Here is a 14,707-nt window from a genome sequence, read left to right as displayed (position 1 = left end):
TTTCAAAAGCAGATCACCCGACATTTCTTCTGAGGTACCTTTGGGTAGGTTTGACCTGCCAACCTTTCAGCTAGTAGTCGAGTACTTAACCGTCTGTACTACCCAGAGAACCCAGCCTCCAAAGGGGAAAGAAATCCTCTGATGACCACCATCCTACAGTAACAGCCTTTCTGCTCCTAAACCACTCCTCCTACCGTAATTCAGGCCAAAGGGTCAAGCAAACTCTTCACAGTGGGAAGGTTCTGAAGATGAAGGAGGTCAGTCTACTGTGACTGACAGTCAATTACCTACCTGACAAGGTTCTTGTCAACACTCAATGGCAGAATGTGTTCACTATCAGCATCTGCCATATAATATGTGCTTGATAAATGGAAGCTGTTACTTATTTGTGGGTTTACTATGTGACTTAAAACGTCTATATACAATAGTTTTAAATTTAATTGTGCACACGGCCATGTTTTTTCTTTAGCCTGCAATGCCCTGAAAAACAATGGCTGTGTTTTATTTACATGTGTGTGTCATTTTATAGCAAACAGTTCCTACTAGGCACTCTACAAATATTTGTTGAGCAAATGGAAGAATAAATGAATGAACAAATGAATGGAATAAGACACGTTTGCTGAATTGGATAAAAAGATGAACAAAAAGGAATGTGAATTTCTACTAGTGTGTTTACTGTTGACAGCCCAAACTTTGGTGCAGAGAGGGTGGGTCACATGTTCACTGTTAGGGCTCAAAGAAAGTCCCCCGGGATCTCCATGTATCTACGTCCAGCAGAGTTAAAGACTTTCCCGTGTCTTCTCCCTTAAAAACTGCCAGACCAGGCAGATTATGTATTTTCTTTTACTCTTGTTCTTTATTCCTAACCAGTTTCCGTAAGAGTTGAGCCTGATTCATTGTGACCCCATGTGTGTCAGAGTAGAACTGTGCTCCATAGGGTTTTCGATGACTGTGATCTTTTGGTAATAGACGGCCATGGCTTTCTTCCAAGGTGCCTCTGGGTGGACTTGAACCACCAGCCTTTCAGTTAGCAGCCCAGCCACTCAAAGAGAAACACTATAAGCGTGGGAGGCCGAAATTAATAGTCAAGATTTGGTATTCATCACACGTGTTTATGCTTCTAGAGGGCAATTAGAGGAAGACGCTACAGTGCCTGCCACTTCCAGCAAATGAAGCAAGCTGGTTAATAAGTGGCCTCAGAGGGGAGAATGCTGGTGAGGATGCCGCGCCACAGAAGACACAGTAACACCGGGCGTTTTCAAGGAATGTAAAGTGTGACTTCTGTTGAAAAGATGAATGAGATTCAAACAGCAAAAAAGAAAACAAAAACTAGAAAAAAACACTCATTAATCCTCAGAATGATGAGCTAGGAAACTGGAATAGGTACTTGGCACTAACGAGTTAACTTCCCCAAACAAGAAGCTCTAGGAAAATAAAGCACATTAGACCAGGATGCATCTTCTTTTTTGTCTTTATTTTTTAAAAAATAATTAACTCCCCAAATCCCGCAGAGCTCTCAATACGAAAATGATTTCTATTAATTCCTCAGTTAAAGGAGCCCCATATGTGTCTGTGATCTGCTCCTAGAAGCAGGGAGGGAGGGAGCTAACCACTGGAGAGTATTTCTGCCATTCTGAAGAGAGGCTGGATAAAAGTTAACTTTCAAAATTCAATGTCATGGATACATGGTCCTTGGTCTGTGCTTACTCACCGTGGTCGAGGATATATTTCACAATCTCCCCGTTGCCGGTTTTAGCTGCGTAGTGAAGGAGTGAACAGTGCTCAGGTCCCTGGATTAGCAGGCTGCCTCCATTTTTATAGCTTTCTATTAGCTGAAAAAGAGACACATGAGAAGATGCTCAGGTGGAGTCCGGAACAAGGGTAACTGCTAACTGGTAATAAAATGGGAGCCATGTAGCAAACCACTAATGTTTCCAGCCACAGAGGACACGGCAAAGTCAAAGAGATGAAGTAACACCCCTGGATTGCGTTATCGCTCAAGTTGACGGCCGGCGTCTCACCTAACTCCGGGGAGGATGTGTGGGCATTGAACAGCCAGAGGAAACCAAAGCACGCTGCATTACTTAATGCTTTTCTTTTTTTTCTTTTCCTTTTTCTTTTCAGGGCACTGATCTCTGTCCCAGGAGAGGGAGGGTTGGAGAAGAGAACAAAAGCGTACTCAGCGTTCTCTTGAGTGAAAGAATAATTAGGGCTACGAGCAGGAGAAGTGTGGTATCTGGTAGCTAAGCTCCTTTCTGAAGTCTTCGTTTTTCTCAGTGGCTAATGACCCTATCTAGAGAATATAAAAGCTGCTTCCAATTGCCCTGCGTAAACCAGGACTGCTCACCTGTACACACGCGCACACGCGCACATATATGGGTACACACACACGCGTGAATACATGGGTACACACACAGCTATTGCTTCCTTGTTCGTCCGGATCTGTGATCCAGCCTGTGTGTCTTCTGTCAACCACTCGACACAGACCTAGCAAAGCTAGAGATGATTGCAGGTTGAGAACCAAAACAATCTAGAAAACGGAGTCGCTTCTATCTGAGAACAGACTGGAAACAAACAAAAAACCAAATTGTTTGGCAGCCTGAGGATAAGGTGGCCCACTGAGGAGACAGTCTAAATTCATGAAACGTTGAACGTTTTACAAGTGTAAATGGGTCCCCGTTCTACAAACTCCAGTGTAGCAAAACAAGAGAGGCTTTCTGAAGCTTCTAAAAGGTAGTTTTAGGACAAATAAGAATGAAATAACCTAGCATATAGTAAGCAAACAGGGACAGGTTTACTCCCAAGAAGTTGGATGGCACAACATTTTGGATAATCAGATACCTCATCAGGTCAAAGAGGGTAGACTCACAGTTCATGCCTTTACTCAGATACACTGACGGAGCTGCTGTGGGCCAGATGCCAAGGACTCAGAGACGAATGTGACTCAGGAGGCAGATGTGTGAAGGATGGAGAGGGTCACCACGGGCACCCAGGAAGCATGAATCCGGGGATGGAAAAGGAGCCGGGGAGACTTCCTGGGAAATGGCTAGAAAGGAGGCCCTGGATGGAAGGGCAGAGATCTGGAGGCTCTTCCTCCCTAACCTGTGGGCCAGCAGGTCAGGGAGGGGCAGCGAAGAGTTTTCCACAGAAATCTCAAAGAGAACCCTGCTCTGTTCAACTGCAGCGTCCCAGGCTAGCACTCCCTTTCCTTGTGGGCACAAAGGATCCAGGCTCAACGAGCGTCCAAGAGCAGCGAACAGGCCCTGTTGTGTCTTTACTCCCCACAGAAACTAATGCAAGGGCTTTCGTGTGGTAGGTAGTGAGCAGGACAGGCTTCATCCGTTGGTGAGAAGCGGCTTTGAGCTACTGAGCTGTACGGCATGGAGAACGTTTTCTCTTCCCGGTAACAACACCCAGGAACACTATGGTCTGGCCAGTGGCACAGGCCCCATTTGCAGGGTTATGCTCCCTGGAATGGCAGCTTATGCAGGTGTTTGCAACTGCCTCACCTTTTGTTTTCCACTAGGAACCTGTCAGAAAGGTAGCACAGGTGTTCCTTGGTTTATACAGCAGGCGCGCGTCAAAAACGCTGTGCACCAGGGCAGTGCTTCTCAGCTTTCCTTTAAGGCTTTTAGCCTCTGGAGCTGCAAGGGCCCCATTCGAGACAAGCTGATGGGCCAGGCACGCCTCTGCCCTTCAGCAGCTGGCACTGCTGTAGAACCAGGGATCAGCACCAGCGTGGGTTATGCAGGGACACAGGCAGCGATCAGCGCCAGAGCTGGGGGTGATGCGGGAGCAAACACAGGTCGCTGAATATATTACGGGATTCAACAAATACTTGTATCTCTACCACACTAACATGCACTTCCACAGCTAACACTATAGTAACAGGAATAACTTCGCTAACACTTTAGAGCCACTTCTGAGTACTTACTAGGAAGTCTGAAGAGCTTTCCATGTATTATTTCATTCAATTCTCATGACAAAACAGAGAGCGGTAATATTACTGTCCCATTTTACAGATGATGAAACTGAGGCACAGGGAGACTCAAATAGCTGCACAAAGACTCGCATCTCGTGGAGGGCACAGCCAGCACCTGAACGCAGGCCGCGGACTGCAGAACGCACGCTCACTCCTTCCCTGTAAACTAAACTCACCGGGTCGTGCAAGCACAAGGTGGATCGGGGGGTGTCCTCGTTTGGTTAACTGGGATCTCCAAAACAACAAACTGCGATAATGTTGGAAGACGTCGGCTCTGGCTTGGAGCATGCATTTCTAGGTGTTATTTAGGGAGTTTTAAAGATGCATTTGTTTCAAGACTTGTCTGAGAGGAAACATTTAAATCTTTAAAATGCTAGCCTCTGGGGAGCAGGAATTCTGGGCGCAGGGAGCACTAACACTCTGGAGCCCTTTGCCGGTAGGAAATGCGGGGGTGGTGTAAAGGCTCCCCTCCCTCTCTGCTCAGCCTTGGGGCTCACTTCCCCAAAGAGCATCCTTCCTCTTCCTACTCGGCCAGGCTGGCGGGTGACGCATGAGGTATGGGATCGTGGAAGCTTCACTGAGGAATGACGTTGCTCTGAAGTCCCTAAGGAACCACCAAGAGCTTTGGCAGGAGGATCTCTTACCTTCATAAGGTCACCAGCTATTACTGCCTGCAAAATTGCTGTGGAAGACAAAAGAGAGATGTCTTATTAGTAGAAGACCCTCTCATTAAATACTACAAAGGGCTGGGTCCATATTCTAGAGGAACACTCTATATTTCAGGCAGGGTCCGGGAAGGAGATGGGTGCCAAAGGCTGACGCTCTGTGAAACGGATTAACGGCCTCTCTCCAACCCCTCCCTACCCAGACACCCCTGCCATAGATCATTCTAGAACTTACTTGCACCCCTCCCCAGCCCTGGTACAGTAAAGAGAACATGGAATTTGGAGTCAATGATTGGGTTCAAGTCTTAGCTCTGATACTTATAAGCTGTGGGACATCAGGAAAATTATTTAACCCCTCTGAGCCTCAGTTTCCATACTGGCACAAGGCCCAGTCTAAATCCTGTAGGGTTGTTGCAAGGATTAATGATCATATAAATGTTCCCAACCCATCTACTGATGTACAGTAGGTGACTAATTATGACTGTTTCCTTCTTTCCGATTCTTTCCACTTGGCCCTCTTGGGGTCCAAGAAATCACAAGCATTTTTGTGCGTGTATTTTTTACTAGTAATAAGTACCTACTATCTTGGAGATAAAGGGGAATAGAGCCAGCTGAGAGAAAACAAATAGTCTTTAACTGTGTCCTTGAGAACAGAACCACAACTTTGGCATCTGATTCCCTGGTGGCTCTTACGGGCAGAACGCGAAAGGTCTCAGGTAAGCTAAATTAATTGTAGGAATATGTGGTGTTAGGGGAAAAAAAGAAAAAGAGGTGTCTACTGATATGTGTGTACAAGGTGGGATGGAGGAGAGAAATGAGAAAATATTACTGATAAAAAGGGAAAACAATATATGAGTGCCTATTGACAATTACGGTTTCTAAAGGGAACTATTTGCACTGCGATGGAAAAAGTTGGTTCGGAAAAATAGATCCCTAAACTGTGAAATGACTCAAATAGTAAATTATTCTGAGGCCTTAAATTTGCAAAATTTAGAAGAAGAGGAATTTAAATTTATTTTTACAAAGTGTCATTTATTCTTCTTGCTTTAGTAGCTTCATAACGAGTTATCCAGAAATACAGTATCATACATCACTGCCTGTCTCCTGCCCGTCACTAAGCAAAGCCCTCAAATGTCTTATGTGGAGCATTTACGAGTCCTGGTGGCCAGATGCGAAGGATCACAGGCAGGCCAGACGCAGCCACTGGCACATGGCTGAGTCTTTCCCTTTGGCCAAAACAGACGCCTGGGAAATCTACAGAGCTGATGAGGGCTACTGAGCATGGGAGGAGGAAGGAGGGAGGAGGAAGCAGGAAGAAAAGATGGATAAAAACGGAGAACAGAGAAAGGAGAGGGGAACTTTTCATCTCCAAAACAGGCTGTAAGCAATATACTCTTTGCATCTCCCTGGGGCTCCTGGGACAACGCCTGCACATTGCAGACGCACAATAATTAGTGTTAAACTGATTTAAAGGAAAGCAAAGAGAGAAAAGGAGCAAGAAGGAGAGAAAGATTAAGAAAAAAGAAGAAATAAAATTAGTGAAATGTTATGGGTCAAAAGAACCTAAGAAAGCATTCTATCTGGATCTTCATTTTATACAGTTGACTCTGACTCATGGCAACCCCCTACGTGTTAGAGGAGAATTGTGCTCCACAGGGTTTTCAATGGCAGAGTTTTCAGAAGTAGATCACCAGGCCTTCCTCCCAAGGCACTTCTGGGTGGACTTAAACCGCCAACCTTTTAGTTAGCAGCTGAACATGTTAAACATTTGCACTACCCAGGAACTCCAGGAAAGAAATTAGGTTAGAAAAATTGCATGAACTTACACACAGAAGTTCAAAACATCAGTACAGCCTATGTTTTCAAGATGGCACAGAAATATTTCTCAGGAATTACAAGTTAGAAAGAAAGATATAAAGAGGAAGGGAGAGAGAGAGAAATAAAGGAAGAAAGAGGAGAGAAAAGACAAGAAAACATAATTCATTAATTTAAGGTGCTTGGGTAATAAAATATGGTATACAGAAGCAAGAAATCAAGATGATGAAAGAATTCCCCATGGCAAAGTCTATTTAAAAAAAAAAAAAATTGCCATCCAGTGAATTCTGACTCATAGAGACCCTATAGGAGAGAGTAGAACTGCCCCATAGAGTTTCCAAGGAATGGCTGGTGGATTCGAACTGCCGACCTTTTGCTAAGCAGCCATAGCACTTAACCACTACACCACCAGGGTTTCCAAAGTCTATTCCAAAGCACTAAAGATGTATGTATATATGGATGGATGGATGGATGGGTAGGTGGGTGGATAAATGGATGGATGGATGAGTAGACTGATGATAGGTAGATAGATACATGATTGATAAGTAGATAGATAGATAATAGATAAATAGATGATAGATAGATAGATAAATAGAAAAGAAGAAGAAAAGAAACAGGAGAAGCTGAGTTAAAACTTATTGACCAGCCTTGGAGTTCAAGGTAAACTTCTTAGAGGCGGTGAAGCTTAAGCTGACTCTTAAGGAGGGGTTGAAAAATCCTTGCAAAATTTGGGAGGGATACAGATAAAAGACGTGGAAGTTAGAGCTCATGGTGTCTGTGGGCACCTGGAAGGAGCCCCACACCATCACGTCTGCAGGGAGAGCAGCCTTGGGGATGAGTTCCTGGGGCCACTCCAGCGAGGGCCTTGAAGCTAAGGGACGTGAGTTTTATCTGCAGATGAGAAGCCTTTGCAGAGTTCAAAGCAGACCAGGGAGCCCATCAATTTCCGTAGGCATGTCAGTTTGACTCTGCTCTTCCCCTCCCAGACATAGGGTTAAAACCTGCTCCCGGTTCCCCGTCCCCTGCAAACCAATATCTCCAGATGGCCCTAATTATAGCCAGAGCCTTTCTCAACTTCAACCTCCTACTCATTCAGCAAGCATTGTTTGTTATACTCCCTGGTTTCAACACACTCCCAGTCTGAAGTCCCCACAAGCAGGTGGAGGATCGTTTAACAGAATCATAGCCACAAATAATTTCCAATGTACTGGATATGGAGAGCATGAATATTTATCTTTAAGTTGCGCAATACATCCAAGGGAAGCTATTACACAAACATTATTAGGCACAATGCTCACGCCTCTCCTTTGTTAATGTTCTGCCCTAGGAACAATGTTGTTTAAGATTTATTCGGCATAAAGAGAACTGGAATCCATTAGTATTCAACTCCAGATAATAACCTTCTGAAAGATTAAGCCTAAAACAAAATAATGCGTTGTTGTGATTACAGTATTATTCTTTATTATCTCTTGAGCCCTGAGCTTGCCTTCTTGTCTTTTCCAAAACTCCTTCATACTGAGGAAACAATGTTCCCAAATTCAAAGAAGGAAGGGAAGTCAAACTGTTAATGGGACATGAAGGTTGTTGAGTAGATGACAAATGAGTTTTTCTGGAAAATGAAATCACACACCCTTAGGTAGCCAGACAGGAATGCAGGGGGGTAGAGACTTGAGAAGTCTGTCATTTCAGAGGTCAGAAGTTGAATCATTGATTCACATGATATGGATTATTTTTCCTTCAAAACTAGGCCTTCCAATAAATAGCTGTCCAGTAAAAATATCCCTGGACAGAAAACGAGCTGGCAAGTCAAGACCACAAGGAGTGAATCGTCATCTTCCTTCCAGCAGACGCTCTTAGTTCTGGATTCCCCAGAGGCTGGAGGTGCTCAGACAACCCCGCCCGGAGGGAAAGACGGCTCCTATCACACCTGATCGGGACACCAAACATCAACCCTCCGGGGACAGAGGCATCGCTCCAGGCCCGTTCTGGGTGGTGGTGATGCCGCCGATGTGTAGAACAAAGGCCATTCCCTCACGGAGCTCCTATTCTGCTAGGAAGTCCCAGACAAGATCTGGCTTTATAATGAGGAAAGGATAGATTGTCACTGAACCCAAAATCAGATGGCCATCGTTGCTGTTGTCAGGTACTGTGGAGTCCATTCCGACTCAAAGTGACCCCGTGAAATAGAGTAGAACTGCCCCATGAGGTTTTCTAGGTTGTAATCTTTTTTTTTTTTAATTGTGCTTTAGGTGAAAGTTTACAGCATAAATTAGTTTCTCATTCAAAAATTCATACACAGATTGTTTTGTGACATTGGCTGCAATCCCCTCAATGTGTTAGAACTCTTCCGCTTTCCCTTTACACTCCAGGTTCCCTGTGTCCATTTGTCCAGTTTTCTTCCCTTCTTGTCTATGCTTTTGGGCAGGTGTTGCCCAAAGGTGCGCATTCCTCCTGTGCATTATTGATTGTTTTATAGCACTGTCTAATCTTTGGCTGAAAGGTGGACTTCGAGAGTGGCTTCAGTTCTGAGTTAGCAGGGTGTCCAGGGGCCATAGTCTCAAGGATTCCTCCAGTCTCTGTCAGACTATTAAGTCTGGTCTTTTTTTGTGAATTTGAATTTTGTTCTACATTTTTCTCCCACTCTGTCCGGGGGCCTCTATTGCAATTCCTGCTAGAGCGGTCGGTGGTGGTAGCTGGGCACCATCTAGTTCTTCTGGGATCAGTCTGGTGGAGGCTGTGGTTCATGTGGTCCATTAGTCCTCTGGACTGACATTTTCCTTGTGTCTTTCGTTTTCTTCATTCTCCTTTGCTCTGAATGTGCTGGGACCAATAGCTGTATCTTAGATGGCCACTCGCAAGCTTTTAAGACCCCAGATGATATTCACCAAAGTAGGATGTAGAACATTTTATGAACTGTGTTATGCCAACTGATCTAGATGTCCCCCCGAGGCCATGGTCCCCAGCCTTCAGCCCCAGTAATTCAGTCACTCAAGGTGTTTGGGTGTGTCCAGGAAGCTATTATAACTTTGCCTTGATCAAGTTGTGCTGACTTCCCCTATACTGTGTGTTCTTTCCCTTCATCAAAGTTAACACTTGTCTATTATCTAGTAGGCTGAAATCTTTATGGGAGCAGGTCACCAGGTCTTCCTCCTGTGGAGCCATTGGGGGGCTTGAACCACTGACCTTTCAGTTAGCAGCAGAGTGCTTAACCATTGCTCCAGGGTTCAGATCACCTGGGTTTAAATCCTGTGAGTACTATTAACCAGCTGTGACCTCGGGTAAGTTAATTTAGCTTACTAAAATTCAGCTCCTTCATTAAGAAAAAAATGGAGATAAGAATGGTTCTTTTTGAGGATCTGCCTAGCAAATGGAGTCCCTGGGTGGTGGAAATGGTTACTATGCCTGGCTGCTAACTGAAGGTTGAAGGTTCGAGTCCATCCAGAAGCACTTTGGAAGAGAGGCCTGGTGATCTGTTTCTGAAAAACCGGTCATTGAAAACCCTAGGAAACACAGTTCTACTCTGGCACGTGGGGTCGCCAGGAGTTGGAGTCGACTCAAGGGCAACGGGTTTGGCTTGGTTTCTTTAGTTTACCTTGCAAATATGCTCAAGGGACAGAGAACTGACTACCATGGTCCTCCATGTACAATACCATAGAATACTGATGTTTGTCACTCAATCATCCAGAAAAAGAACCGCTTCTCATCCATGAAATGAAAGGGTTAGTTAGACTAAGGGCAATTATAGCCCTGGAATATGGACTATGACTCATCCTGAAGGGATTGTTTCAGTTGTGATTCTTGCTTTGCAGATGAAAATATTTAGGAATAAAAAGTATACAGAACTTGGCAAAGCCAGTTAGAGGTTTGTGATTCCCAATAAACCAACAGGAATAACTACATTATTATATATAACATACAACCACAATCCTGAGCACCTAGGTCTATTACTAAAAGTTCAATCTTTCCTGGTCAGTTATTTTGTGGTTTTAAATTAATATTCTATTGTCACATTGTTTATTTGTCACTGTTGATGACAGCAGTCAGATAAATTTTTTTTAAATTAAAGAAGAAAAAAATTAAAATTAAAAAAAAAAACTGCTGAACCAAGAGTTGTTTGTGAACACCTAGGCAAGCAAATCCGTTGGTTTATTGAGAATCGTATATGGTCATCTGCAAAGCAAGTATCACAACCTTAAACTCTGCCTCCAGGATTACTCATCGTCCACATTCTACAGCTGTATCTGGCCTTAGTCTAACCCTTGCACTTTATGGATGAGAAAACTGGGGCTTGAGAAGGGAGCTGACCTCTCCAAGGTCACACAGCTAGCTAGCGCTCCAGCTTAGAGACCCAGGGACTCCTTCTGCCACACGGCACTGCTCCCCTTGGTGTAACTTTGAGCTGTTGTTGTCCGTTCCTGTCGAGTCAGCTCGGACTCATGGCGACCCCACAGACAACAGAATAAAATGCTGCCCAGCCCCGCACCAGCCTCATGCTGGCCGGTGTGCTTGAGTCCGTTCATGCAGCCACTGTGGGTTCTGAGTGCTTCCAACCTAGGGGGCTCATCTTCCAGCACTATAGCAGACAATTTCTGTTATGATCCATAGGGTTTTCACTGGCTAATTTTCATAAGTGTTATCGTCAGGCCTTTCTTCCTAGTCCGTTTTAGTTTGAAAAAAAAAAAAAGAAAAAAACCCAAACTAATTGCCATGGAGTGGATTCCAATTCATAGCAACCCTATGGGACAAAGCAGAACTGCTCTGGGTTTCCCAGGCTGTAATCTTTACAGAAGCTGACCGCCACATCTTTTACCCTCAGAGCCACTGGTGGGTTCAAACCGCCAACCTTTTGGTTAGCAGCTGAGCACTTAACCACTGCGCCACCAGGGCTTCTTCTTAGTGTGGAAGCTCCACTGAAATCTGTCCACCATGGGTGACCCCACTGGTGTTTGTGGTAACAGTGGCATAGCTTTCAGCATCATAGCCACGCATAAGCCGCCGCGTTAGGACAGACTGCCGAACAGGTGGTAAACCTTGGAGCGGGAAGGCCAAAACTAAACCAAATACCCCCATTCAAAGTTTCACAAACGCGTCATGCACAAAATGAAGTAAAGTCAACCGAGGGCTGTAAGCCCCCGGTCTTGAGTGATGAGCACGCCCTTGGCATATGTCCCGCTCACCATCCCTTGCTGGGATCATGACTGGGATCTCCATTCTACTCCTTTCTTCAGTCAAAATTACCTCCTGCGTGGCCACCACACAGCTTGCAGGCTCAGCTGCCCAAGAGCCTCCTCTGAGCTGCACGGTTCTGCAGAGCTCTTCCCGTTTACCTCTTCTGAAACAGTCTGTCCAGTTTCTTCTTGGTGAGCAGCCAGCCATGCTAAGTGTCCAGCAAACTGTGAAGGCTCAGCTCACAAGAACGGAGTTCAGTGCTGTCGCCAAGCAAAGCACAGGTAATGTGGCGTGCAGCTAATTGTATGGATAACCGCCGCGATCTACGCTCATTAGGCACAAATGGAAACAGCTCGTGAAAACAACTGCAATTAATGTTACTTTACACAGCCATTCCGAACAAGTCCAAGACGAGGTGAGAGAGAGGGGGAATCAGACGTTTCTAAAGACCTGTGGATTTTAATCTAGGCCCACAGGAGTTTTTGACAACCAGGAATGAGGTACGTGACAGGAAGCCCTGAAGACCCATGTCACCACTGAGATTAATCCACCAGTGACTTCTAAAAGCCATTACAAAACCCGCTGCCGTCAACTTGATTCCGACTCACAGCGGCCCCAGGTCATCGCAGAACTGCCCCATAGGGCTTCCAAGGAGCGGCTGGTGGATTCGAACTGCTGACCTTTTGGTTAGCCGCCCAACTCTTAACCACTGTGCCACCAGGGCTCCATCAGATACTAAAAAACCAGTTGCTGTTGAGCTGATTCCCACTCACGGTGACTGCATATGTGCCAGTGTAGAAATGTGCTCCATCGGGTTTTCAACGGCTGATTTTTCAGAAGCAGATCACCTGACCTTTCTTCTGAGGCACCTGTGGGTGGGCTTGAACCTCCAACCTTTTGGTTACCAGCTGAGAATGTTCGTTGTTTGTACCACCCAGGAACTTCCCGTTAAATACTACAGTGGTCTTATATTCAAACACCACCTGTGCCAAATCCCTCATAGAGCATGTAATCACCAATGGGAGACATAAATAGGTTTTCTTTCTTTCTAATGACAGTTAATCCCTAAATTTGATTAGTCCCTGCTAACTGAATGCATGGATGTATACGGGACCTTCCCATCTGCTGCAGCAATTCTTTTGAAGCTACCATTAGCATGGAAGAGGTTTCCTGTTTGGAGAAAAAAACCAACAGCCCCGTCCAGGGCTCCCTCCTGGCCGAAAGCCCCTCCCCACCTGTTGCCAGAGGACCAGGACGTGCTCCCGCCACGAGAGGTCGGTCTCACTTCTTTTATGCAGGACTGAAATCGCTACAGAGTGCAGCACCCAGACGCCTCTCCACAACACCCCATCTCTTTATCTGTTGTTGGGAAAGTGTTCTCTTCTGTTTCACGAAGTCACATCTCCACAATTAAGCCTTCGTTTCATTTCTTTGTTTTATCCATACTACATCTTCTCTTGGAAATTCTGTAGTTCAGAAAAATATATATATTAAAAAAAAAAGTTGCTGTCAAGGCAACTCCAACTCATGGTGACCCCATGTGTGTCAGAGTAGAACTGTGCACCACAGGGTTTTCAGTGGCTGATTTTTTGGCCGTCAATCACCAGCCTTTTCTTCCTAGGCGCCTCTGGATGAATTCAAACCTCCAACATTTTGGTTGGCAGCTGAGCGGGTTAACCCACGGACTCTATACGAAATGCTTCATAAAAGTATCTGGGTCGACACTTGTGGCCCCGCAGTTGAGCCGGCTTGGACTTTAAATCTTCCTGGCACTCTGGACTGAGGAAGAGTCCGGGGACAAAGCCCACATAACTGGTCTCTGCTCTACCTGGAAGTCAATCTTTGAGCTGCAAATCGTTCCAAACCTCTAATCTAATCTGATTATTAGATGCAGCAAAAGTACCCTCACTAGACCAGAAATGTTCATGTTATGGGTGAACTCAGACTCCCGGGGTAAGTATGTTACTCCTAGAGCATCAGTATCAAGCCTTGGATCAGTGTTATCACAAACATCACGGGTGAATTCATTGCTGTGAACACTGAGTTAGTGAAGGCAAGTTCACAGGTCAAGGGGTCTGTTGGTTTAATACCCTTCCATAGTAACAGAATGTTACCTTTAACCAGCTGTGTAAAATACATGCCAACAGTCCCAAGGGAACCGGGAGAGGTCCTTCAAAATAGCCCCTGGCCAGTGTGTACAACTCAAAAAAACCAGTATCATCATCTCTGGATATATGGGGTCAACACGTATTTAGATAGTTTAAGGGGCCTTGGTGGTGCAGTGGTTAAAGTGCTCGGCTGCTAATCGAAAGGTGGGCGGTTCAAACCCATCAGCTGCTCTGAGGGAGAAAGATGTGGCAGTCTGCTTCCATTAAGATTTACAGCCTTGGAAACCCTATGGGGCAGTTCTTCTCTGTCCTATGGAGTCACTGTGAGTCGGAACCAACTCAACGGCAACAGCTAACATTATCTAGGGAATAACCAACTATTTCCTTAAATCAAGAAAAACATAATTTCTGCCACCCGTATTATGGAATCCTATCAACTATTTTTGTTGGGTAAACAGTAAGCTTCCACCATCAGGGTGGATTTTTTATATTTGTAAAGGGTTTTAATCTGATTACACTTTACTGAACTCATGAACCCGAAATAATTACAGGACACAATAACGTTCTTTCTCCTTCTTAACATTCAAATGAATTAATACATACTAAAACGCTTAGTACATTGCGAACTGCTTCAGCAATGTGAGAGAGTAAAAAAAAAAAAAAGATCTAGTATTCTCGGAAGGTCTTTCATCCCCAGAATGGTGAGGGAATTTCATTTAGATTGACTCGTTTTGTTTATTTTTGCTTCCCTGGCATTGGGATGATAAAGCTTCAGCCATAATCCTGAGAGGGTAAGAGAAGTGGAAGAACTAATAAATCAGATTCTTGTTAGGATGGAAGACGGGAGGCAGGTGCAGAGCAGAAGAGGAGATGCTGGGCACTAGCTCCCAGTGACTTTTACAGAGGACCGTAGAGGCAGCATCTTCCTTATGGCTTTGTCCCTTCTCTCCGCTGATCCGCGTGGGACC

At 45.1% G+C, this 14,707-nt stretch overlaps 1 protein-coding gene across 1 annotated transcript in view; it reads right to left on the bottom strand.

Annotated features, from left to right (window-relative positions):
• Positions 1-14,707, bottom strand: part of DGKI (diacylglycerol kinase iota) — a 486,429-nt gene that overhangs the window by 23,960 nt on the left and 447,762 nt on the right. Inside the window, exons 29-30 of the mRNA XM_023736907.1 lie at positions 4,627-4,664; positions 1,712-1,832 (exon numbers count right to left, since the gene is read on the bottom strand). Of these exons, the coding sequence (XP_023592675.1) occupies positions 1,712-1,832; positions 4,627-4,664 (159 nt within the window). The remainder of the gene's footprint in view (positions 1-1,711; positions 1,833-4,626; positions 4,665-14,707) is intronic.

The sequence above is a fragment of the Trichechus manatus genome, unplaced genomic scaffold (assembly GCF_000243295.1).
Source record: "Trichechus manatus latirostris isolate Lorelei unplaced genomic scaffold, TriManLat1.0 scaffold00093, whole genome shotgun sequence".
Lineage (NCBI taxonomy): Eukaryota > Metazoa > Chordata > Mammalia > Sirenia > Trichechidae > Trichechus > Trichechus manatus.
This window is presented reverse-complemented; position numbering and strand designations above follow the sequence as displayed.